The following is a 27,709-nucleotide window of genomic DNA, read 5'->3' as shown; positions in this document are numbered from 1 at the left end:
AAGTATTTAGCCTTCAATCTTTATTATGCAGTCTATGGCAGAAACAATTTCACATTAAAAGCTTATCGTTACATACATTTTAACAACGAAAATAAGAAATACATTTTGGCTGCAGAAAGAAAAAGACAAAAACCCTCCCTGTTCCATAGAGTTGTATTTTAGAATACACTTAAATTCATCAAAGTACATTTTCCCCTACTTAACTATTGATGATTTATTTACAAAGCAAGTAACAAACAATGTCTAGAAAATACCATCACACCACAAATTATCTACATGGGTATTTCTATTTTTCATACTAAAAAACAGCTAAGGAGGCATTTACTGCAGTACAATGTTCCCTCCTGAAATCTTAATGTGTTTTATCAGCTAATACAAAACGCAGATGCAGACTGTATTACACTAGTTAGAAAAGCAAACATATTATGGGTTTGGTTAAGAAAAAATAGACGTGTAGCAAAATGTAACTTTGTTTTTTGTTTTTGTTTTTTTACAAAAGGACTAATGCATTAACTGCTCCAAGGACTTCACACAGGGGTGGTTGATGACTTACAAATTGAAAATGTTGCTGACAGAGCAACTGAAACTTGAGAAACTTTGAAAAGAGAAGACATCATCAGCCTGTGCAAACTCTGACAGGCTTATAGCTACATTTTTCTATTCACAAAGGAATTTATGTTAATGTATACTGTTTTGGGGATCATTTGACAATCAATAATATGGAATACTTAAATTTACTCATCTCTTTCAGAAAAAATGATAGCTCATTGTTTTGATTTTACTCTTTTCTAACATGAGAAACAGAAGCTGAAGGTGAAGCTTGGAGTTCTGTTTGTTTTGGTTAAGTCACCACTGAAAGAAATATTTTCCCTTTGAAATTGCAAAACATGCAATCTTTGTAAGAGAAGACCTCTTGAACTGCGAATGTGTTGTTCTAGATGACCTTGTTAGACTTCAGCACGCAAATAACCTGCACAGAAAACACTTCTACAAATTTTAAGAGTAAATAGAGTGTACCCAACACTATTACAGCTTCATATCCCATTATTTCCCATCATTAAAAGCTCATCCTCATTTTTCAAACTATAGTTGTCCAGCCTTTGAATTCTTGTTTCCAACCTGTTTTAACACCACTGTAACTTATCTAGAGCATATCAGACCGCTCCAGGTACAGTTGCTTTGTATTAGATTCATGTACGTATTCCTGGTAAACATGACTGTTTTGAACACTGGAGCCTGGCAAGCCCCATCATCTCTTGGCTCTGCTTGCTGTTATATTTCATGCTTCTGTTATGTGCAAAGTAGATGTGCTGCAGAAGCAATTTGTGACAGACTGGAAAAGCAGGTTCTTCCCTCTGTGGTATTTTTTTGAGGGAAAGTATATCCTACATGTTCCCATAGCATACTGCCCAGACACACTGTGGCACTGGTGCGCAAGTGCTTTGAGAACCATGCAGCAGGAGACCCTGTCACGGCAGTGGAGTAGTTTCAGCTTCTTGAAGTTCCAACTGGAAGGAAAGAAATTGCAAATACAATGAACAATTGCTTGGTATCTTCCCACCCACAAGTTTGTGTGTGTCTACATGTGTGCAGGTTTGTTTTAAGAGGAATTTATTTCTCATTTGCATATACTGTCCTGCTGTATAAAGCTGAACACAGAGAGAGTGTAAAGACCATGCCTTTGTCATCAAGTAACAAAACACAGAAAAGTTCATGTCTGGTCTTCAAAGACAAAAAAAACTTGAGAAGGCCTGAAAATTGACTTAGAAATAGCATATACTTCATATCAAGCCAGTTGTTCTCTTTCTAGAGTGGAACTCTCTAAGAATTTCATGAGTATGGAAAGATTTCACTCCCTCCCTGTATGCTTTCTGTAGCAGTTACAGAAGAGTTAGTATTTTAGTTGATACATTTTGTGTTTCAGGATATTGTCTGACTTTTGGATTTTCAGTTAAAGTCTAGTTTAAGTTCTGTGTGAGACGAACCTACATTAGCAAACAAACCCAACAGCCTCTCAGTCCTGGGTATCCACAGTGTCCATGTTAGATTCAATTTGCATGCAGGCACAACAGCACTACATATTTTCATCAAGAAAACCTGCTTACTGCACAGCATGTCCTGAAAGTCCAGAACCCCTTTTTGCTGCCCAGCAAATGTTGTACTAGAACCTGTTGAAAACAGGGTAGGAGACACTGCAAATCAAGGGTTTACAGCATGGACAGCAGAATCACAGATGAAACCTGAAGATTCACAAAAAGCTCATGACAGTATGAATCAGCTACAAAAGAAAGCCCAATTTTAAGGGTCTATTGAACTTTGACAAGTGTTTCATTGATGTCACTATCTTACCAGAAATGGGCTTCTTAAGAAATCAATACCTTTAAATTATTATTGAAATAAAGTATAATTTACAAAAGAGGTACATGAGTTTTCTAAAAATACACAGAAAGGCCCTTCTCTATTAATACAGGTAGATGTGAATCTGCCAAGGTCTGGAGTTACAGAAGCTGCCCAGCTTTTTTTGTGTTTCTGCAACAGGACTCAGCAGCATTCCCCACATTTGTTTGCAATTTCTCATATAGCAGTGGCAAAACTGAAAGGTAAGAAATCACTTTCTTAATTTATTTAATCAAAGTGAAACTAGCTTTCAATTTTTCCTAGTTTCAACTTTAAAATAGTGTTTCTTGAATCCAATACCCTTTTTATTACTACTGTGGCTGCCAATGCAAGCAATAAAGGCAAAGCGTTCAGGGCTGAGCCTTTGTTTACTTAACACATCTGAGGCCTCATTTTCAGCATATGAGGAGGATTTGCAGCTTCCATTAGGGCATTTAGACTCTTCAGTAGTTAAGGAGAAAGCATCAGAAGCTAAAATTGCAAAATATAGCTACATAGGATGACTAAATAGTCCTGAAGATGTGCCTATACATAATTTGCTTAGTTGCTTGGATACATTCAGGTGAAGCTGCTATAAAAGCAGCTATAAAAAAAGGTCACAAAGCAACTAATTCATGGAAACAAGTTTCTTGGATTTCAATAATTATTAATAATTGAGTTTCCTAATTATTTATATTTTTTGGTATTAACACGAAGATATTAGCAAAAATTTAATATATCTGGCACGCAGTTTTCAGAAAAAGTAATTATCAATTAATTTTAAATTAAAAAAATAAAACTTCTTTTAATCTCAGAGATAAAGTAATGCAAATAGTCTCTGAGCATCTGAACTAAAAGCTATTTCAAAATACTTGCCAAGGTCTTTTATACGAATCAGGTTAATGCCAATGACATCAAAAACCCTCAACCATTTGCAAAATAGGCTAGTCTTTGGTCCTTTATTACCTTTCCCTGCCAATACTGGGTCATACAGAAAAAAGTTCAAAGTAAGCAGTTTTGCTTTTGGAGCATTTTTTTCAGGATTCCGTCACTCCTTCTCCATGCAAATATACTTATAAGACTGCATATGCCTCCCTGAACTAAAGTGAGTGGAGCCTTTATGCTCACTTCAGAACAGGTGTATTTTACTGCAGGAGTTGAGTGTAACTAAGGATACGTGAAACACCTCAGTCTTACAACTCTTCCACTTTTCTACATGCCTAATTAGCCACTGTATTTTCTCCCTCAGAGTTGCGTTTGTCTACTGAGCATATACAATTTCTATAAATGCTCGCACCATCAGAGTTATGGATCAGAAGTTGCTCTGTGCATTTGCAAGACGCTGCTTTTCTGTAGGAGTTTTGAATTTATTTTGCTCTTCTACTTTCTGTAAGTGCTGATAAAACAATAATCAAACTCATAATCTAGACCTTTTCGGTAATGCCAAAGAGCGACAGAGTAGGCCAAAAGCCATTATCTTAACTCAGAATAGTGTGAATATTTATGATGTTTTCTGTTAGTGCTTTTGCACTAAGTTTTTCCTTCCACCAGTCAATGCTTATTTTTAAACGCTTTAAGAGTGTTAGGCTTTACGTGATTGAGCCTTGCAGTTCTCACTAACTTTAGCAGAAGAAAGAATTCTCACTTGGCAAAAAGCAACTTGTAGAACATTTGTTTCTTAGAAAATTATGTGAAGTGGGCCTAGTACTATACAGCCTTGCAATTAAAATTCATACCAAATGCTCTCCAAGGCCTTGTCTTTACAAGAAAGAGCTTGTCATTATACCTCGATCAGTACAGATATACAAGCTAGACTTTCTTGTACAGAAGGCACTTACCTGTGAAAAGAATACCCTGTCAATAGAATTTACAAAATCTGACTGAGCAAACATTGGTTTGTCTGGGGCGTTATTTTCTTTCTTTTTTTCTTTTCTGAGAGCAAAAGCTGCATTCACTCTAGGGTTTTCTCTGTTTAAAATAATAATATAAAAATATGACGTTACACATTGAAGTATTACTTCAAGAACCTTTTTAGCATAGATTAGTTCTGCAATCTTATTCTGATAAAAGCAACAACAAAAATATCTCTTACAGAAATGTTTGCTGGAGAAAAAAGATAAATTTCATATTAAGCTTTGGACACGGCTTCCTGTGTTCTATAGACATTGTGGAGAGTGAGAAAGACCACACCAAACAGCTGCTGAACTGCAGTCCTGGGAGAAGGCCCAGGTCATCATTCAGTGAGCACATCTGGCAGAAATAAACCAATGGCAACAGCAGCAGCTGCTAAAGCAGGGACTGCAGGGATGGTAGTGAGGGAAGTGAAACTGGCCACTCCAAATTCTTTCAAATACCCGACCATGCAAAGAGACCTATCCGCCCATCTATGAGGGCCTGAGCTTCCAAGTGTTATCTTCTTCTCCCTGACTCTGGGGAAAACTGCTAAGTTAGTTGCTAGGAAGAGCTACCAAAGTAGTCAATCAACTTCTTAGAGCTCTGTATACAAATATATATATTTGTTCCATGCAGATTGTCTCTTTGCTTCCATTTCCATCCTTACTGCCTCACTTGGCATTCCTGACAATCCCCTTTCTCCCCAGTACTCTTCCTCTCACCTTCCTTTCCCTTCAGTGTCTTCCCTTTCCCTTCTCTTTACATATGCTTTATTTCTTATTAACTAACTTCATCACTATTCTCTGAATGGAAAAAAAATCTCTAACCAACAAAGAATGCAACTATGAGACTAGCTTCCTTCTTATTGTCACTCTCAAGCTTACTTCATTGCTTGGTTCATCCCTGCCTCTGCAGACTGTCTCCCTTGTTGATGTAGGTTGAAAGATATTTGTGGGAAACCTATTCTGTGTTTGCTCAGTGCTCAAGGAAACAGACTTTATTTCACCAGCCTCTGGCCAGTGCCACATTAATCTTTGCTATGGGTAGAAGTGTACAGCCCTCCTAAAAGTAATATAAAGATACATAAGTAAATTTAGAAAATGGGTGCATACACACTGTACTTTAGAAAGTTGGAATTGTACTACATAAGAGGCACAATCCTGTTGTCGGACACATGCACAAAATTGACTCCACTGAGGGTCACAAATACATTATTAACAGATGAATCTAATAATTTGCTACACCTAGTAAATACTACACGTATATACATACGTACATATATGTATGTGCCTGTGCCAAGTTTGGCAGTTCTGCTCCACCACCAAAGTGTGCGTAAGACTGAGCAGGTGCTGATTTCACGAGTCATGGTTTTGCACGTATGAATCAGACAGTGGTGAACAAAACCACCAACCACGGATGCTTAATCAAGCTCACTTTAGCCCTTCTCCCTTTAGACTGGTTCCTCCTCTTTTCTGGTGCAATTATTGTTTAGTCTGTTTGGAGATGGTAATGGTCTGATTTGGGCTTTCTGGCAGCAGCTGAGCAGCAGGTATGCAGCTGCTTTCACAAGAAGCCACTGAGTTCTGCACCTCGAGCAAACAGCCAACTTCTGGCTAAAGTGCCAGCAGTAAGAAACTCGTGTGTAAGCAACCTTAAGTATATTGCTGAAAGGTGATATGGCAAGGAACGAACCAGGCTTATGCCTTTACTTCTTCTTTTTAAGGAATTACAGAGACAAACTTCTTCTAGTGCTTGTGATGTGCTTGAATTACTTTCATGAATGTTAAGATTTGCTTTCATGTTTTGCTTGATGTTCACTGAGGGATGGAGATTGGAAATTCTCAGGACTAATCACTGGACCATGGATATTGAACATGTACAAAAGAGCTTCTTTGCAATAAAAAAGAAACCATAGGCTGAATTTAAAAAAAAGAAATCAATTTCTCTTGGTATCTGATGTGCCATAAAATGTCTGCTTTTTAAAGGCTTTTTCTACATGGAAAAGGTATCTTAGTATACTAAAATGGTAAAACGGCATAATAGCCCTTCATATGTATGTATATATTTATATATATATCCATATCTATATCAAAACCCACCTTAGTCAACACATATCTGATACAAGAACTACATGTAGACAAGCCTTTGTCTACTTCTTGCATGTCTTTCAGGACAAACAAGGCCAGGTAGGCCTTCTTTGTACATCAATCAAAAGTGAACAAACACAGGTTTTTATCTTTTTATTCACTGTTGCAATGGGAGAAGAAGAGAGATCTGTGTTTTGTCCCACTCCTGTCTCCATCAGAAGAAAAGGAGTATGAACAGAGAAATCTGTGATTAATCTTCAACCAGTCACCTGTTGTAAACATTCTGCAAGTGAAATGCTGTTTTGTGTGCTTTGTACATACATGCATGTGGAACCCAGTCACACAGGGTAACCTTGAAAACCCTTGACTTCTGAACATCAAGCAGGGTAGAGAACAACTGGTACCATGCAGGACTGGGGTCTCTGTGAATGCATACATCAGTTTCAAATATAACCTTGAAGGTGTTCAGACCTTCAAACAGCTACAAATCAGTATAGACAGTAACTTCAGAATACATGTCATCCCCAGGTGGGTGGCCTGGATCCAGAGATGACATCTCCACTGCTAGTCATACCTGATGGTTAGTCCTATCCACAGTGTTGGCAGTGGAAGCATGGTCACGAGTGTTTTGTCGGATTCGGGTGGAGTTTTGCTGCTCAATGGTTGAGGAAGTGGGGATGCAGAACTCTCTGAAACACCTTTTGAAATTCTCATCTAGAAATGCATAAAGGACTGGATTAAGGCAGCTATTTGTATACCCTAGAGCAATACAGAAGTGCCAGGAGACAGTCTGAAAAGTAGTTTCTGGGATGTTGACCAGGGCTTTAATGATGACATAAATGTGGATGGGAGTCCAGCAGACAATAAACACTGCCACCACTACAAGAACCATCCTTGTGATTCTCCGCAGGTTCCTATCCTTCTCTTTGGAGCCAGATAACATGCGAACACTCTTCAGGCGTAAAATCATCAGCCCATAACACACAGTAATGATCAGGACTGGCATGATGAAGGCAAAGATGAACACACAGATTTTCAGGAGGTTCTCCCAGTACCATGCAGGGTGGGAGAATGCAAGTGTGCAGTCAATCGAGCCTGGGGAGAAAGTAAAACATCAAAGAAGAACAAGGGGGTCAGTTTTTCATTTGCTTTTTGTAAAACTCTTTTTTAATCAAATATCATAGGCAAATATATGAAGATTTACTAAGTAAACATGTAAAATGAAGCAATCTGTGAGCTGTCGTTTGCACAAACATTGATAGGACAGAGTGCTGCAAAACATGTATGAAGTATGGGTTAGAAAAACAAAACCAAATTAACATGTCCTCTTTTTCATTTTATTGCTTAGAATTAAATGTATATTGGAAAAGAAAGAGAGTTGAATTGTCACAAATGCTCAAACTTTGACTCATTTTTACTTTCAAAACATGGTGAAAAGAAAGATGGCTTAGCTACCATATATGCTGAGAGTTTGGGCATTTCAGGGCAATAGAGAGAAGAAAATGACATGTCAATTGGCAACTATGCACCATGGTGGGTTTGGATTTATGTTGACGTGCTGTCACTGTCCCTGTGTGGAAGGTCTTTGTGCACCAGTGGTCCAGAATGTACTCTTCTGCTCTGTATCACATCCTGCCAGACTACGTGCAACATATCCCAGCTCCAGCGGGAATATCCTGGGTAAAGTGCAGGCTTCTGTGCTGTAAGACAATGCATAACTGCCCCAGAGCAGAAGGCAAGCAGGCACAGATGCTTTTCCAAATACTACAGTAACCATGTAGGGCAGCAAGACTTGCATGGACCACAGAAGGAGCTGGAGCTGCCTGTTGTAAAACACAGAGGACATGTAGTGCTTGTCCAGCCAACTACAACCAATTGCAAAATTGTTGAAGGGGCCCATCTACACTCATACCTGCTTTATACAGATTGGAGGGCAGAAGTTAATTCAACTCCTCTACATTAAAATGAAACAATTCAGAAAGGAGTTTAAATGTTGGAATGAAAGTCAGACTTACCATGCCTGTATTTAGTAGTTGCCATGAACATAACCGGCAGGCCAATGGCAGAAGAAAGAATCCAGTTGCAGACATTGACAATTTTGGCATTTCTGGGGGTACGGAAATCAAGGGCCTTAACTGGGTGGCAAACAGCTACGTAGCGATCTACACTCATGGTACAGAGTGTAAAAATACTGGTGAACATATTGTAGTAGTCTATGGATATAACAATCTTACAGAGGATGGTGCCAAATGGCCATGTTCCCATCAAGTAATTCACACTCTGGAATGGCAGAGTACTTGTTGCTAGGGCATCTGCCAAGGCAAGATTGAAAATGTAGATGTTGGTGGCAGTCTTCATTTTCGTGTACCTAGAAAAAAAATCAGCAATGCATGAATGACCACAGCTGACAGTGTTAAATAAAATTTAGTCCAGTGCATTATCTACAAGAAACTTCTGTAAAATAATGTCCTAGATACTGTCAAAGGTCGTATTTTCTGCCTTTAATCAAATGACCTTGCTATGATTTACTACATAATGTTGGTAGTTCAGTGAGACATTAGCTAAAGGATATAAGGAATAAAAGATTAATTTAACTCATGCAGAGGGAAAGGATATACATAGCAGAAATATAGAAGAAACAATATGATACATGCTAAAGAATTGAGAAGCTGAAAAAACCCTGTACTTTTACATATCAGACACTGTACTACATGGATAGATTTTCTATACCTGCTGATGTCATGCCAAATATCATAACCATGCTTTGTAGAAACAGAGAATTCATTTGTAGGTTGTGGAGTAGTATTGATGTAATTCCTCAAGGAATAAGTACCTAAGAGATTAGTATAATTATTAAATCCACTGTATTAAATCTAAAAATGCAGGCTTTTATACTTCTCATTTGTTTACAATTACAGAATTCTAAAATAATTGCTCTACTAATCTCAATGTCTAATATAAGTTAGACAGATGTTCCTTCAATCAAACAAGAAAACAGATGTCGTCATATGCACTGAATGTATCAATAGAACCACCATGCCAGGTGGATGCTGTTTGATGCTGCAAACCTGCTGTTTGAGATAGGAATGCTCGCTCTGCTCTGCAGTGACTATTTTGGCAGGAGGGTCTTCAACCTTCATTGCACCCTCTTCTCCCTGAGTCAGTTGTTATAAAAACACAAACCCCACTTTCTGAATTTTCAATATGTCATTCAAATCACAGCTGGGAAGGAGGAGCATTTTATATTTTAACTTGTATTTGCATTGCTAGAGTCCAGATTCCTCCTTAGTTTCATCCAATTTTTGAAGAACATTTGCTAGCCCATTGTGTCAGCTGAGCAGCACTTGAGATCCACTTTTTATGTGGGTACTATAGATTTGCAGTGGTACAATGAATGTTTCCCTTTAATGTTCCTGGTCACGCTGCCCTGCTTGCTGCCAAGGTTGTTGGGCACTGTGGCTACCTGGCTTACAGGGCATCAAATAGCTTGCTCTTTTGATAAAATTTCCTTCTGTTTCTGCAAAATTGACAAGTAGGGTGTTTAATCAAACATTTGACAATGTATAGGGTGATTTGCAAGAAGAATAGCCCATTTGAAAAGATCTGTCAGGGAACCTGCTGGGCAAGACAAAGTGTAAAATACAGTATTTCATGGTTTTTATTGCTCTTAGATCTCTTCAGAACATGAGTTAGTTACAAAAAAATCCCAATGATTGGGCTGTGTAGGGAACACACACTTTGAACCTTTTTTTGGTAGGGTCTGCAGAAATGCAGACTTCATGCTGAATGGACCTACATAGCTTTTTATGATGAACATTTGAAGACACTGATACTGGATTTGTTCTCTCATTTTCTAGCACTGTGCACAAGGAGACACTAGTAACCTTAATTTCAAATTAGGGTGGTTTTTAAAAACATATTTTCAAGTAGATCCAAGTTCTTTCTTGACTGCTGTCTTGAGAAAGTATGATCTGAGTATGATAATTCCAATTTTTAAATAAAACCATATTCTTAAAGTCCCCTAAACACTTACTAGATTTATCTGACATGATTGTAACACTAACATAGGAGGAGGTAGTTGCTGCAAGCATTCATGACTCTCTCCTGGAAACTGGAAAAATGTACAGGAAAAATGTACAGGAAAAATGCACAGGATTGCAGTATGGGAGAGGTACACAGTAAGCTGCGGCTCTAAAAACTTTTTGAAGGAAGGAGAAAGTATTTCCTGGGAATTTGCTGGAGAATCTTGCAGAGGAGAAGGAAAGCAGCAACATTTTTATATTGCTTTTACTGTTACCCAGAATGTAAAGGCTGTACTAAGCCCTGTGGTTTATCAAAATGAGTGTCTTTTCCATTGGTCTGAGAGCATATCCAGGTGTATCCAGAGAGCTAACTTGGAGGTTTGATCGTGTTCTGAGCAGACACATCCAGCTTGCTCCCATCTGATCTGCTCAGGCAGGGACAGCAACAGAGGGGCAGTGGCTCTCAGCTCTGCACAAACAGGGAAAGGTGTTGAGGATTCTGTGCTCTCACCCAGGCTGCTTACCCCTGCTCAGATGCCCATCTTAGACAACTGTCTTATCTTTATAGCTGGATATACCTGGGATTACTGGTCAGTGCTGCTGCCATTGCATATGATTCTGGCACAGTTCTGTCAGAAGAGTGCATCATCAGTTGATAATGATATCAGTAATAAAAGCCATTCTTATGATTTAAAGGGAATGCTTGATACAGCATAAAAAATTGAATACATCTACCGATACGTGACTCTCAGGTTAGCATGTTAGAGGACGGACAGAAAAAAGGTCTGAATAAATGGAAAAAAGTTTCTTCAGTAGGAATGGGCCTTATCCCACTTAAATGCTACACATTTTTCCCTTTTGCTATCTTCTTTTCATCGACAGTTTAACTTTAAAAGTTCTTGGACTTTGTTTAATGGCCTCTACAGATTTAATGAAGGGTTTTGCTTGATTACTCTGTAATCTTTGTACTTCTAATCACACTGTGCTTAAAATGAACAAAAGCAAAGCTTTTGTGGTGATAGAAAGTATTTACCTCCAGAATTGCCTAATCAACAAAAGCCTTCTGAAATTTACAATATTCTTTTCAGTGAATTCTATGGGATTTGGGTATTTCTCTGTACTGAATATTTCAAGATTTTATAAAGGGCTTATTTCTGAAAGGTACATTTTGTAAAACATCTATTTTCCCAAATAAGTACATTACCAATGTCCCCGGGATTCCTTTTGGTAAGAACAAATAAATACTGAAGCAGTTGATTAATGTAATTTTAACAGCATGAAAAATAACATTCCATCAAAATGGAGCTTTTCAAAGTCTTGATCTTAGCTGTTATTATACCTTTTGCTGAGGTATCAGTCTACCTATTTAAATATGCAGTACAAATATCTCCATCATCTAGACACAGATGCATATGTGATGATATTTATATACTTCAAAGGGACTTCATAATACCAAAAGTATTGTGTTTATAAATATAATCTTTTAAAGATACTGCTTTCACACTTACATTCAAAGCCACTAGAGAATCTAAAAATTAACAGATGTGTAAAAAAAATCTTAAATGCAGACCCATGAAAATCTAGATACTGGTATTTAGATTACATTAAAATTTCAGCATTTAAAACACCAAGTATATTAAATTTTACATTACAATGAGCAAGGTTGCAAATGAAGAAAGATGTTCACTTTGGGTGACATTACTTCTATTTTACAACTCTGTAATGAAAACAATAATAGAATATGCTCTTTTTTTTTGGTGAATACATAGCCCAATACTGCTTTGGATACATATCCAAATTAATTGTGTTCATTATACACTAATGGGCACACCCACTAGGATGCCCTTTCTAACTCCTCAGTGTAGGTTTTGTATCATAAAATATTTATGTTTATGAAGTGTTGTTTTATTGGTAATACTAGATGATAGATCAGATTTACTAAAGTAAGAATATATTTTATGTCTGTCTAATTTTTTAGGGAAAACTCAGCCTTCCCTTTAATCTTAAGTCCAACAAAGATTTGAAATACACTTCAAATTTGAAAATCTAAGTTGCAGAGGTTCACTCAACTGGGATTTGCTTTGAATAAGAAAAAGCAATAGAGAAAAGAATGAGAATCCTGCTCAGATAGTCACTAAGTTCCTAGCATTCAAGGTTTAATAGAAAGTCTTGAAATGGACTCTTCAACTGTCTGCCCACGGGCCACTTGTAAATTGCAAACTGAATAAAAGATTCACTAGATTAAACTTAGAATTCCATTGCACAAAGTGTAACAGCACCTCGAACAGCAGCCACAAGCACCTTCCCTTCCACCTCTCAGTCATCATGGAACAAGAAGATGTGAGTAGGCTTGTGATTCTCTCTCTTTCTGCAAGACACATGCCACAGCTCTGTTTCTGGCCTGTCCACTCCAATAGTTTAGTCTCTACCTTCTCACCTTTAAAGACTTTTGAAGAATGTGATAGTTTTAATCTAGGCCTTCCTGGCAACCAGCTCGTAACCAAGGAAGTGGCCATGTTCCCAGTATTCCCTACGATTTTTATGAAAGCCAGGGTATAAACAACAAGGGAGAGAAGCCTCTTCCTCTCTTCTCTTCTGGTGGATCTGAAGGTGCAGGTTTCTCTGCTGTCAGTTCTGCCCATGTGGAGGAGGGAGGCCTAGTGAGGCCTTGTAGGCCTTGGGAGGCGGAGAGTGCCCGCAGTCGTTTGGCGCAATTCTGCTATCTCAAGGAGAGTAGTAAGATTTTCTTTTATTAGCTCTTTATTGGTTGTTCCTGGGTTTCGATTGTGTATATCTGGGTTTAGTTTTCTTTTTGTCCCTTTTTCCCCTTTCCCTTTCCCTTCGGGGGGTGTTTGGGGTCCTTTTGATGTGTACATAGTACTTTAATTGTATATAACTGTGATACATGTAAAAATATATATTTTTATATAATTTGATTGGTTTCGGGTTCTTCAATTTTTATAGGTTTTTTTCCCTTTTCCGTAAGGGAAGAAGGGAGGAGGAAGAAGTTGTTACTCTGAGTTAGGGCATTTGGCAGGGAGCCAGGTGTGAACCATCACAGAGTCACTTCTTTTAGGCTTCCATGACTCAAGAGTAGAGACCAACTAACATGAAGAGCATCTATTTTCTTGAAATGTAATGAAATTTTTAGTTTGCATCATATTTTATCTAAGCCTAACAGATACAGTTTGTATGCTATCAGAGTCATGTCCATACTGCTCCTTTGTCAAGGGGTTTACATCCATGTGAATTGTTGAGATATCCCCTCCTCCAGACCCTTTGGCCCTTCTGGACCAGAGCAGCTTTACAGCATCCTTGTACCATTGGGTCGGTGCAAAGAAGCTAGAGAGGTGGTCCATGTTTAGCTCAATGAATAGGGTAATACATACCATTACAAATTAATTTGAAAAAATTTCCTATCTGAGTAACATTCACAAGGAAGAAAGCAGAAATGGTCTTTTGCAAGATGACAGACTGGTAATAACTACTTTCAGCTACACAAAGACATTCAAGGTTTTGCCTACAGAATGCTAAATTGGAGGTAAAGACTACTTCAAGATCTGTGTCTAAGTTCAGTGTAAAATATATGAAAAACTGGCTTATCACTAGAGATTCATTGCAGAAAGCAGTCATTCTTGAAAATGGTTTGGCTGATGAAAGAAAAAACAGCCAGTAGTTAGGTCTTGCATACAACCTGATGTAATTCTTATTGACGCTGGAGGAGATTAAATTAGTGTTTCAAATTCATGTTCTTCTTGCATAAATGTCTTGTTACACAAATGAAGAATAATTACGTGCATACATTAGATTAGTTGAGGTCGCCTTGGGTGGCAAGATTAAAACACATGAAGTACGCCTAGTTGAAACAAGTTAAATGAACTTTCTTCCAATGGCTGTTCTGGTGCACCTCGTACATGCAACTCAAATCCTGTAGGAAAAGGGACTTCTTTGGTGTATTTTCCTAATATATCACGTACTTCCAATTTTTGTTGAGCCCTCAAAGCTTTGACAAGGATCATGTCATACTCAGGATGGTCTGGAAAAAACCTCAAAGATTTATTCTGTCTGCCAATCAAATTAGGAAATCGGACACTGAAATGAAGTCTCTTAGACAGGTCATATTCTGGAAAGTACCTTTGAACTAAAGGGTCTCATATGATGGACTTGACTGATGGCCATCCTATCTTACTGTCCTTTTTCTTTCTTCACATGGTAATGGGTCTCTGTAGAGTTAAGGACATGTATCTCAGCCATAGGTGTGATGTGTGCTGTGGCAGACTGTAACCTCTTAAAGTTTTGAAGTCATACATATTCTGGAGAGGTCTAGCCTTCCTGTCTGGGAGCATATGATTTAATCAGCTTGAAAAATTAGTCTTTGATTTTTCTATTCATGGGTACTTCAGAATGCTTATCCCTTAAGCCATTAAATTCGAGCTCTGGGTACAAGCACTATAAATTTGTGTACAACCCTTATATGTTATTAGGCATTAAAGCCACCCAGATTGGAGGTGCCATCCTGTGGCTAAAAACCTACTCATCCTGTTATTTATGTTCTTCTGAAGGATCATGTACAAGGCTGTAATTTTAAAATAATAAGCCTTGAGTGAAACCAAGCCAACAACAAATTGAAAAAAACCCCACTCTAGAGCAGCTACAACATAAGAACAGAAAGCGTTCACGCTTGGTTGCAATGAAATTGTGCAATTTGCATCACATTAACTTACTTCCTCTACTAACCCTGAGTTTGAGGGTAAAAGCTGAAATGGGGAAGTGAGGAAGCTTTCACTGTCTTTAAGAAAGAAAGATGCAGTGGTTGTTCCCTTCTGCTAAAGTTTTGCATCCTGACTCCCAACACAGCACTATCTGGTCACTGCTGTGACCTGTGATGGTGGTTTAGAGAGATGAAAAACATGTGAATATCAGGCATCAGTTAAGGTTTCATGGCATGACATAGTACAGAAGTGCAGTAGATCTAAAAGCAAAGGGCTTAGTTACTTGACATACTCAGTAACACTTCACATACATTATGCTGGAGCAGCCTTCCCTTCCCCTTTTCACTCACTGGCAACTGGATGCCCATTTTCTGAAGGAGTCTGAATGTATGTGGTGAATGTGGATCTGAACACAGGGCAGCTAACTGTTGGATGGTAGTTGCTTCAGTTGTTACCTCTTTTCTCCCTAATAGTTTGTTTTCCCACTGCCAAGTTCCTTTTTCACTTTATTCTCCTCCATAGCACAAATGAAATTCAGTCAGAATATCACCAATGTCACCTCGTGTTATCTTGCTAGTACTTTTGAGTTCCCAGCTTGTCCTTTCCTTACACTGGGACAGTGCCAAAGCATCTGCAGATCCAGCAGTATTTGCTTACAGGATGCAGAAGAAAGCAGAGCACACTGCTTCTTGGGGAGCAGCACCAGCTCAAGGTTGTTTCTCCTGTACTCAACCCATCAGCAACTTCTCTCAGACCTCAGCTCTGGGAGAGGGTGAGCTAAACAAACGAAAGCCTCTTAGGCAGTGTCAACTTTAAACTCCAGTGTCAGTCTCTCTGGAAATGATGTGTCCAAGAGTTGTGAGGACATCTGACTCATCCTGTTTTCCTGTGTTGGGCTTTGGACTAAAAATTACTTGCTGCTGTCTTTATGGTTTTTTTGTTTGGTTGGTTGGTTTGGGTTTTGGTTTGGTTTGTTTTTTTGGGGGGGGGGGTGGTGTTGTTTGTTTTGTTTGCTGTTTTGGGGGTTTTGTCAGTTTTTTTTTTTTTTTCTTTTGCTACTGAAAGGCATCATACAGAGGTCCTCTTTCTGCTATTTAGTTCGAACCAGTGACTTTAGTAGTCCCTACCCAGAGGAAAAAAACAAGATTTTTTCTCTTGGGATAAACATCTATTTTCAGAAGGAAGGCTGCTCTTTTGCCTTGATGTCTGACTGAGAGGATTAACAAGCAAAGAGATTACTCCAGACAGAACACACAAACTCCACAGTAGTCATAATAGGCAATTATTTTATTATTTCTCTCTTATTCTTTTCATGCCTTTTTACAGTACATGTATGTGAAAAATATCCTGACAGAAGTCCAGCTGATGTGATGCATTCTTTCTTTTTCCCAAAAATGAGAAAAGAACCAGTTAAGAACAGGTTTTTATAGATATATCCCTTGCCACACAAATATTTAAGATGTTGCAGTGTCTTGTAACTCTTATTACCCTAATTTCCTTCTCTTTTTCCAGACATCATAAAAAGCTACTTAATGATAAAAACCAAACGACAGTAATATGAAGGCTCCAGTGCCCAAACAGTCATCTGCAGGTACACTCCTTTCCCTTTTAGCATAGTTAAATGGGGAGAAAACGACTTGCCAGTTATTTCAGAACTTAATCTGGCCTATTTGTTAAACCACTTTTATCCGAGTCTATGTTTGCCTGGTGCTGAGGCATATATGGTTGTCTAATAAAGGTTGCTGCTTTCATGGTTATTGTGTAACACATCTACCTGAAATAAATCAATGGTGCTAAAAAGGCTAACTTCAATATATTGCCATTATCCAGCAGCAGGTGCTTATTGTTGAAGTTTTTGCTTTGCTAGGAAGACACATAAAGGAAAACTAGTACCTTCAGTTCAACTTTCTTCCCTCTGCCTTCAGGGAAGTGTGATTGAAAGTAAAACCACTGACTACATCTTTGATAACTGTGGTGACATTTCTCTAGAGGGGACAAGTTAACACCTCCATTGTCTGGTCCCCAGGTGCTGGTACCCTCCTCCTGATTTGTAGACTGATTGCCTGAGAAAAGGACTGTACCTGAAACATCTCCTGCTCAGGCCACACACAGACTGTACAGATCAAAGTAATGCTAAGTATACGAGGTATGGTCTCTTGTGTACAAGAGATTGGGATCTAGTGAGGCTGTTGAGTGTGATCTGGAAAGGAGTGACAGAAGTGAGATAAAGGGACTAGGAAGAGAGAAATACAGAGGAAGGCTTGCTTTGAAGGGAGAAAAGGGGAAAGCGGGTGATGGTGGAGGCTGGCATGACAGAAAGGAGTACAGTTATGTGTTATGTGAGAAAGCCAAATCAAAAGTACTGGGATCTCTATGTAACAAGAATGAGATTGTGTCTGAAACTGGGGGCTCTGATGACCATCACCTTATGAGAAGGATTTGGGTAACTGGCTCATTAGGTGAGTTTTCTATACAGGCAGTACATCCTAGGGCTGACAATTTGCACTGTGCTGACTGCTGCTCCCTGTTCCCCTTAAGAAAGAGACCTCACCCCATTGGAACTGCTCCACACAGCACAATGAGGAGGAGATGCTCCATTTTACATAGACATATTTGTTCTGAAGTTTTACTCCTGATCTGAGATACGAGATCTTACAGCTGATAATTGAACACTTCTCAGTAAGAAGGTGGAAAAAAAATCTATTTCATGTCTTTCACAGTTATTTGACTAGCTATGGTCTGTCGTGCCTACCTTTTTTCATCATGTAAACTCAAAGGGAAATATAAATAAAATTTAGAAGTCTTTAACCTTAAACAGATGAATGAGAATGCGTCTTATCACAGCTGGGCTAAGCTGTTGAACTCCTTGCTAGTTAACACTATTAAAAGTCCAAAAGGGAGCAGGTGGCTTTGAAAGATAATTATAATATTCCCCTTTTCAATACCATAAACCCAAACTTCACAGTATAAACCAAAAAAGGCACAGATGGCTATAAAAAGAATTTCATTTAAGATCAGCCTAACCACAGCAATTCAGAAAATAGTTGCTTTTGGATTTTTTAAAAATATAGTTATAATAAGTGGATGTGTATTTTAAAGAGAATCATCAGGTACTGAAAACTTGTTTTTACTTGGAATCATCATGAAAATAAACCACTTTTTGAAAATATCTGCTAATGAAGATCTCTACAACATCCATCTTAGAACTCCTAAGCTTAACAATAACCAACTTAAAATCTTAAAAAATATTTTAAATATTTGTTTCAAAGGAGCTGGATTTAGAAGTGGTAAATTTTGTGACCTATTATTTCCAATCTTAGTTTTAATTCTGATTTTTTGGGAGACTGCTCCATGTTAGAGAAGTCCACAAAAAGCTACTGAATAAATGCTGATGCAAACTGCAGTTCAGAAAGCCTCTCTGCCATCTAACAGACTGTTTGTTAGGAGGAAAATCACACACTGTTGCCTCTATTTCTTCCACTCTTTGACTAAACACCATCTCCTGGCTATGGATGGAAAAGAGGCTAGTAAGCTTAACTACGATTCTGAAACGTTTGGATTTGGATCATGTTATGTTTGAGATTTTTGAAAATATGTCACCTTTTGATCTAGAAAAGTTATAAAAAGCTTTTCGACAGTGTTCAGTAAAACCTATTCTTGATGATTTGGAAAAAGACTGTAAATTAAAATGAAACAAATCAGTATTTCAGGATTATGTTAGCTAAATAGCTCGTTAGCCATTAGCTTACTAATAATTACATAATATAAACAGTCTGCTTACAATGTTTTCTACTCTTACTGAAGCCATGAAAAGTTGGTAACATTTGACTTATTTTTATATTGAAATTTAAAAAAATCAGGAAGTATTTAGCACTATTAGCATAATTATACTCCAGGAAAAATACAGTGGCATTGAACAGCTTTTTCAAGAAAAACTGAGTCAATAAGGGTTGTTTTCTGCCCAGAAGTGCCTGGTGGTAGCCACTAGCAGAGCCAGAGGGTCTGCTCACCTGGGCCTGGCTTGCTGTCCTGCTGCAAGACCTCATTGGGACCAGGTCTGGAGATGTGTAGGGCTGCAGAGCTCTCACTCAAGCTCAGGTGCCTCTGCTCCCTCAGTGACATGGGGGTTATCCCCAGATTTCAGCCTAATGTATTTTTGGTCAAATTTTGACCATGTCTGTAAGAATATAATTAAAAAAAAAATAAAAAAGAATACAGAGGTACACATTCAGTTTTATCTGTCTGCTTCCCTTGATCTTGGTGGAGGGAGGGGAGCTGCTTGCTAGTCAAACATTTACCCACTAGCAAAGGTTTGATAAACTCTGTCACAAACAGTGTGCAAACAAGGACACCTGCCTTTCTGTAAGGAAGGATGCTGAGGGTCACCCCCATGCTATGCTGCTGATGGGATTCATCTCCTGTGCTGTTTCTACCCAACCTGACTCCCTCAGTTCTGACCCCACAAGTGCTGTGAGCTGTATCAATTCATAATTCGCATTACTGGATAAGGCTGCTGTGGCTTTAGTGAACAGCTCTTAGCACTGGGATGGAAACTTTTCTTTGCAGTCAGTGGAACAGGTAGGACACACACTTGCAAAAGCAATGCCACCGAAATGCAGAGAAGTTCATGCCTGTGTGGACAGGAAAGCAAAGAAGAAATTTCATGCATTTCTTGGTTTCTAAGTTCCCTGACCTATGCTACTATAGAAGATGCCATAGGTCTTCTTACATACTGGGTAACACTTCTTTGCATCTCCATTTCTTAGCAAAACTTGCTTTGCTTCAGCCACTTTCAAGCTCGTGATGATTTTCAGCATTTTTCTCTAAACAGACTCTCCACTTCTGTGAACATATGAGAATATTTATTCCTCTGGTGGTATCAATTCTTTCTACAATTGAAATTTCAACCCAAATTGTGTTCCACTTAGTGAAACAGTTTTCCTGAGGTGTTAGTGAGCTGAAGTAACCAGACCTTTCAGTGCTGCATAGTCTTTCCAGATTAGATGATGCTTCAGTCACAGCTCTCTTTTTAAAAGCACTATTAAGAAGCTGTTATGAGAAACGTAGAAAGATTTATCTTCATTTTGGAGAGGGCTTCTTTCCTCTGTATTTTGTTTGTTTGTTTGTTTTGTTTTTGGTGTTTTGTTTTGTTTTGGTGTGGGTTTTTTTTTTTTTTTTGCTTTTTTTAAAGCAGTGTAATCATTTACTCTAATGAAACAAAGTACTTCCTTCCCTTGTAAAGGATCACAGAGAACCTGAGACCCCTTTCTTTATGATATGTGGCAAAATTAATAGCAAATCAAATAAGGAATGACCCTCAACTGGAGTGACTTCAGCAGCTGTTGGTGGAATTACAGTCCTCTCAGGGCATTTGGCATCGTGGAAGACTAGGGCCTCTGTGAGCTATTCCTCTCTTCCAGACCTGTGATGCTCAAGATATTCATCTAGTACCTATCACAGCTTTCTAGCATATTGCCTTAATCACAGAGCATATTCTCCTTTCCACTCTAATTGTGTGACTAGTATCCCACCAACTTGATGAGAAAGCTGGAAAAGCCTATAGATTACTGTGCAAATTAATGCAATGCCATATGGTTCTAATTGTACACTGTCTTGTTGTACTCTGCAGCAGCCAGAAGCAGCATTTGCTATTGATATAGCCATAACAACACTGTGTTCATATTAGTAATATACACTTACACAAAGAACATAAGGAAAACAGACAACAAAAACTATCAACAAATTTTTCAGATTACAGGAAATTCATGGCTGGTAGTAAAACATTAAACTATTACTGCTGCCACTCAGAGACATTTTTTGGTACTTGACAAAGGAAAAAGCTCAGTGTTAGTAACATGAAGTTCAGCCTCACATACTACATATAAAACGTGTAAATATTAATTCAAGGATGAAAGCATTCAGCTGAACAAGAACCATCTGGGAGAATGAGGAGGGTGGATGAGAATGCATTAATGTGTATAAATTGGAAATCCATGGACCTGCTTTGCATGAAGAGCCTTTTCATATCGATAATTACAATCACAACTCCTTCTTGGAGAAGTCTGCTTTCTGACCTCTGTTTGCCCCAGCAGGGATAACAGGGTGGCATTGCAGAGAGATAGTCATCACTCCATTAGGCCAGCACTTGCACAGCTCTGGCTCCAAATCCTTGGATCTGCTTCACGTGGAAAAGTTGGAAGAATAATAATGTTTATAAGAATAATATAACTATTGAAAAAAATATTTCTAAAAGAAACCAAGCATGAGACATTAGCATGCAGCACAGCGAATATGAAGTCACTTTTGCTTTCACTAGGGCTGGACTCTGAAAGGTGAGCAGGACAGAGTTTCAAATACCTAAGCACCTATGTCCCAGCTCCTAGTATTTTCAAGAAAATTAGGTACCATTATCACTTAAACATCTGAATTATTAGTAGTCTCAATTCTTTTCAAAATTAATATGAAGTTCAATGTTTTGTTCTTCCTGAGCAGGTACAGTGGGAAAGTTAGATAAAGAGGGGGAGTTTTGTATGATGCCAAATTCAATCCAGTGAAAAGCTGGCCTCCGATGTGTAGTTGAATGCAAGGGTGCACGAATGTGTAGCACATATAGTCACCGTTCCATATAGACATATATGGTTTGAAACCCTGTCATTTTGGTATAGCTTGCAACAGAAAATAAATCACTAAGCTTCCCATTGCTGTCCAAATATACTATACCTACAGAGAAGCACAGAAAGAAAATGTATTTTTATGTTGCTCAAACCACAGATCCTATTGAACCATTAACGTGTAAACTCTTTTTTCATCCCAAACTGCTAAACAGCTGTGTGATATTAATTGGGAAGGAATTCTGTCATACCAAAAGCTATTCACGCACAGGAGATCTCGGTTCAGTCCTGCCTTTGCCACAGAATTCCTGGATGGTTTTGAACAAGCCATTTAATTTGTGTTTTCCTCTGTAAAATGAAAATATATTCTTACTGTCTTCTATTGCTTCTGGTTTTTGTTTTTAAGCTGTCATCTCAGGGAAAGATGCTCTCTTTAGATAGAAATCTAAATACAAGTGCCTCATTCGATTTGGCTTTGTGGTGCAAGTGTAATTCAATTAATTACTCTAAGAAATATGAACCTATTATGGGTTATGCCCAGTATAATAAATACATAATTCCAGGGACAACCTGTGGCATATTTCTCTGCTGACAGCTTTCCTGGCTTTCACTGTGCATCTGCTTTTTCTCCCAGAGGAATGCATTCAACACTGCTCCAATGATTGCAGTCATGCCCCTGTTCAGAAGCCTTTCTGCAGCTCTGTCTTCACATGGATAGCTTGAGTCTCAGACTGACCAAAACCACAGGACAGAAGAGAATCTCCCCAGCTCTGTGCATGCAGCCTCTATAGTAAAAACCACAAGGTTTCTGAACTGCTCTAGTTCGAACCACTGATGAATATTACTTCGTGTTCCCACTGGGTCTATGAGATGCACGGGCTTTGCAGTGACATCTCCAACACGTGCCGAAGGAACCATCCTCCACCCCACCGCAGCACCCAGCCGTGGCCGCCACCCTTAGCCCCGGCTTTCTACAGCTGGCGCTGTGAGCGCTGCACCCACGCACCACAAAGCCACCCGGTGCCGCTGGTCTGCAAGCGATGCCGTGACGCAGACTCTGTTCCTGCGGCCACAGCACATATGCCCGACGGCTGCGGCCCCGATTCCTCGAGGAAGGCAGCGTTCAAACTGAGAAAGGACGCTCTACACCTGGGCAAAGTGGAAGTGCTAGAGCTGCCCGGACAGGGAGTGCGCCTCTGGGCCGCTCCGATCCCCGTGCTCAGAAGGGCCCGCTGGGCTTTTCAGGGCTCAGTGGATGCTTGGTTTGGAAACGAGGAGCAGCAAGGAGGCAGAGCAGTTCAGTCAGCTCCGTCCTGTCGCTCCCTGCCACCCTGCTCCCGCACTGTCGCTCCCGGGAGGTGGCAGTGTTCCCCCATAAAGCCACCCGCCCCGGTCCGCTCCCGGACCGGCAAAGGAAACCCTTTAAACTCCCTCTCACCCGTTTTCCACCGATTTATGGAAAAATTGACTTATCGCGCGTGATCTGATCTGTAAAAGCCCGTGTGGGCTTGCGGGCGAGAAAGTTGCGAAGCGCCGCAGCACTACCGGAACGCCAGGACTACGCGATCATGGCATACGTACTATTATACACGTGTATACCCATGGATGTATATATAAATGTCTATCAATACACACGAGGCAAAGGATCTCTAAAGACGGGCATAGTGATGCACGGGCATCTCTAAACACGGGCATAGAGATGCGTTTAGCTGCGGTGCCATTTACATTTTGCTCGCGCATTTGGGAGAGGTGGGGGGAAAGCCGCGAGGATGCGTGTCCGCTGGCCGTGTGCCACATTGTATCCGTATACGCTCAAAGGCGTCCCTTTAAATCCTCCCTCCTCGGCGGACAGGTGCGGGATTCAGGCCTCGTTGGCCAGGGCAGCTCGCAGAGGTGCTGCAGCACGGAGGGTCCGTAAGACATCCCCGGACCCGCAGCGGCTTCTGACAGACCGGCTGTCCCTCACGGCCCCACAAGTTTCTCTTCCCTGATCACCCGGTCTGGCTCTTTATCAAAAGCCTCCTTCCCTTCCCCGCAGGAGGAAAGGCGAGCCTTCGCACCCCCCAGTGCGGCCCTTTACGCGCTGCCTGCCGGAGGGGGACCGCAGCATCCCCCGCGGCGGGGGTCCGGCCCGTGGGCTGCGGGGCGGGGCAGGGCGGCACTCACCTGACAATGACATACATGACCAAGAAGTTGCCGAAGAGCCCCACGACGCAAACCACGGAGTAGAGGGCAATGATGGCGATGGCCGTGAACACGGAGGGGCCGCCGCCCGCGGGCGCGCAGGGCCCGCCGCCTCCCGCGCTGCCATTGCCGCCACCGCAGGGCTCGGAGCGATTCCAGCCCAACACCACCGCCGCCGCCGCCGAGGAGTTGCCCCAGGCGCCCGGCGGCGCGGCCGTGCAGGGCGGCCCGGGAGGGCGGCAGGCGGAGGCGTTGGCGGCGAACGGGACCTCCAGGGCTCCGGCGAGGAGCGGCGCGGACCCGTTGCCCAGCAGGTACGCGGCAGCCATGGCGCGGCCACCTGCTCCCCGCGCCCGAGGGACGCGGTGCCGACGCGGAGCTGCTGGCGCGGTGTCGGGTAGGTGGCAGGACCCACCCGCCCCGACGGAGCGCCCGCCGCTGGGTGCAGGCACATGTGTGCGGCGGGCGGGGCGGGGCGGGCCGGGAGGAGGGGCCTGTGGAGGCAGGAGCGGTGGGGCCGCCTGTTCGCCGGGAGCCGCCGCTCCTGCCAGGCCGGCGGGGCACGGCAGCGGCAGCTCCGCCGCGCCGCCCGAGCGGAGCCCCCGCCGGGGCGCACCTGGTGCGGAGCAGGCGTAGGGCAGCGGGCGGGGCGCCGGCAGGCTTCCCCTTCCCTGCGGGTGGCACTTGAAGGCAAAGCGCTTAAAGTGCTCCCTACAAGAGCACCGCGGGAATCGGTGGCAAATACCGGAGAGAAAGTCCCGGGAAAGATTGGCTTGGCGGGATAAAGGCTGGTGCAGGGAGGAGATCAGTGCGCGACTGATCAACGTAGTCATCCAGGGATCTTGACAAAACGATGTCCTCAGTGATTATAGAGATAACTGAGCAGTGTAATAAAATGTGATGAACTTTAAGGCAACACGAGGGGTGGTTGTGAATAGAATTGTCTTTTGGAAATGACTCGGATCTCACAGATCCTCAGGATTTTCAGAGAATGTTCTGTGCTAGAGCTCCAAAGATGCTCTCCCATAGATGTTAGTATGATTGTTATCGGGTGCGATAACACAGATAAGGAAAACATCAGCATCGTTCACTTCAGCTGCACATGCATTATACCGGGTGCTTGACCCGCACGCTGCTTGTTTGCACCAGCACCTTTCTGTGATCAGTTTGTTCCAGGTGAGTGCAGAGGTACAAGTCCAGGTTTGCCTGCTGATCATTAGTTACTAGAGTTTAGCTCAACTGTTATTTTCACTAATGAAATCAGAAGAGAACCTTGGTAAAGCAGAAAAAATACCTCCTAGTGAACAGAAAGGAGATAAGAGTGGCAGTGATTGCTCCTGCTGCCTCATCATGGACGCACACTTACTGTATCTGCTCAGCTTGTGCAGAGCACCTCCCGCTACTTCAAGAGTGGTAATGACAGAAGTGGAGAAGAAATGAGTTGCACCCTAACAGAAGAATGCAAAATCCCAGGCATTTTAGTCTAAAGACTGCTTTTCCTCCTGTGCCACAAGCAATTTGAAACAGTGCTGATCAGAGCAAGTAACAATAGCAGAGCTGACCATACACTCTTTCAGTGTGTATCTGATCATTTGTGGGGAGGAAGAAGAGGGAATGGGAAAGGAGTGCTACTGGACTTTGAGAGGGACACAAATCTGGGAAATTTGTATTCCTTTTTTCATTCCATAGTGGAATAGAAGGAGAAGATTGAGTAAGCTGTTAACAGCCACATTTAGTAGATAGCATGTATTGCTTTATGGCCAGAGAGCATTTTCAGCATCCTTTATTGGTAGGAGAGAGCCATTTAGCATTACATTCAGAAGAGCTTTAGAATAGGAGTTATTTTGTCTCTAGAAAAAAACTGTGGACAAGGGGAAATGAAAGCAAGAACTCTCAAGAGATTTTGCATGGTCAAAGTCCCTGTCTCTTTATCCCCATCTGAAGTATGGCATTTTTAGTCCTACACAGAGTGGGAGGAACAGGGCTTTAAAACTGGACCATTCTCAAAGACTTTCATCTCTGGGTATGTGCACAGAGTGCATCAAAGCCATAAGAGTTTAATGTAAGCCTGGACACAATTAGTATTTAGCCCTTTGAATACAACTGGATCTGGCTGTGAAAGGGATGGGGAAGATGGGGTACAAAAATCAAGGCTGCCAGTATATCCACTCCATATCTTGTGTCATAGCCAGATTTGTATCATCCTAACTGTCAGAAGGACCTCCGGTGTTTTAAAAATTACTTTATAATGACATTAAAATGTCTTAAAAAAACCCCAAAATAGAAGCCTAGGTAAATCTAGTGTTATATACAAGTCTTAGTGAATACTTGCAGAAAAGTGATTACAAACACAAAAAATGATTATGCCAAATAAAGCAACCTTTTGGCAGGTGCAGATGAAAACTTGGGCTTGCAGATGGGGCTGGCAAAAAGCCGTGGAAGTTGAGCCTGTTTAAGACAGGCTTCATTAAGCAACATTTCAAGACAAGGGAGTGAAATGCAACTCTTTGCAAAGTTATTACAAATGTTATTTCTCAAGGACATAGGCTATTCGAAATAAATCTTTAGAATAATGCTGTCAGTTGGTGAAGGTCATTTTAAGTGTAATAATGCATGAGATCCTTTCTTCAAATAATTTCAGACAATAAAGGACTGTCTAATCAAGATTCTGCTGAAAATGTATTTGTGAAGTTAAAGACCAGTAATTCCTTCTTGTTGATGCTAGTGTGGTGCCTATAGAAAAGAGAAATACATAGCATTGAGATGTGTACACATTAAAAGGATGCCTCAGCATCAGGTTGAGACACATCTTATCATAACTTTCAGCTCAAATAAATTTTTTTTGCTTTTTTTTTTTCTGCCAAAGCAATAGGAAAGTTTCTGGGGCTGTAACTAGAAGTGGAGGGACTGAAGACTTGAGAAAACCTCAAGTCTTACAGAGAATTTTAGGATGAAAATAGTTTACCAAAGAATGTTCTAGGAATACTGGTTGGGGAGGTCTTTCTGATGCAGTTATATATGTGTGTGTATATACATATATATAAAATATCAAACCCAGAGTGTCATGTAACACATTTAGTTCCACTACGTCTCCATGAGTCCTAAACTAACTGAAAACCATGTACCTTCCTTACAATCTAGTAAAGAGGCAGAGTTGAGTGATGGGTTGCTGTGGCTTGGCACTTTGTAAAGATGTAAAGTAGTACCACAGTAATGTGACCTGTTTGTTCTAGGAGCAGGGCAAAAAGGTGTCTATAAGCAAACTGTGCTCTCCTTCAGTCTTGCTGGTGGAAGTATTCACTCTCCTTATGGTGTGTTACCTAAGAGCCTACGCTGCGTCCATGTTTCCCAAACAGAGTGAGGAACTGGAGAAGTTATGCAAAAGAGGGGAAGGAGAACACTATCCCAGTAATCCCAGAGCCATTTATATTATATCAGCCTTCAAGCAGTTCTGAAGCCCTCCAAAGACACATCCTCCTTTCTGCTCACAGGGATATCCTCTAGGTCGTATAGTGATAGTGTTTTGGTAGTAACATTATGTACCTTATTTTAAATCACATATACAATACTAGAGGCTGTATGACCTGGTCTCAGGTTTGGATGGGGCTTGGGCTGAGCCCAGTTTACCATCAATGTAAGGAGTGCGTGGCATGGAAAATGCTATTTAAGAATTTACAGGCTAGTCTCTTAATCAATATTAATATTTCAGTGAAGGGTTGACTGTGGTCACATTGGCTGATAATTTTATCTAATGTAGTTCACACAATTTTTCTATGTCTTATTTCCTCTGTAAGTCATTTATCCAAAATCACAGCAAGGGAGAT

General features: G+C 40.7%; 1 protein-coding gene across 2 annotated transcripts; it reads right to left on the bottom strand.

Annotated features, from left to right (window-relative positions):
- On the bottom strand, positions 1–24,290 carry OPRM1 (opioid receptor mu 1). 2 transcript variants are annotated; one of them, XM_050315650.1, is made up of 4 exons: positions 23,868–24,290; positions 8,372–8,724; positions 6,931–7,451; positions 1–1,508 (listed from the first exon to the last, which is right to left on the bottom strand). In XM_050315650.1, the coding sequence occupies exons 1-4, from the start codon at positions 24,212–24,214 to the stop codon at positions 1,470–1,472; spliced, it is 1,260 nt and encodes a 419-aa protein (XP_050171607.1). In that variant the 5' UTR covers positions 24,215–24,290; the 3' UTR covers positions 1–1,469. The 2 variants fall into 2 exon arrangements, with proteins under 2 accessions (XP_050171607.1, XP_050171608.1); XM_050315651.1 differs by having other exon boundaries at positions 6,931–7,070.
- Between the last annotated feature and the right edge of the window lie 3,419 nt (positions 24,291–27,709).

This window comes from Myiozetetes cayanensis, unplaced genomic scaffold (genome assembly GCF_022539395.1).
Source record: "Myiozetetes cayanensis isolate MyiCay16 unplaced genomic scaffold, myiCay2020 scf2-11, whole genome shotgun sequence".
Lineage (NCBI taxonomy): Eukaryota > Metazoa > Chordata > Aves > Passeriformes > Tyrannidae > Myiozetetes > Myiozetetes cayanensis.
The sequence above is the reverse complement of the archived record's forward strand: the minus strand, read 5'-3'. Positions and strand labels throughout refer to the sequence as shown.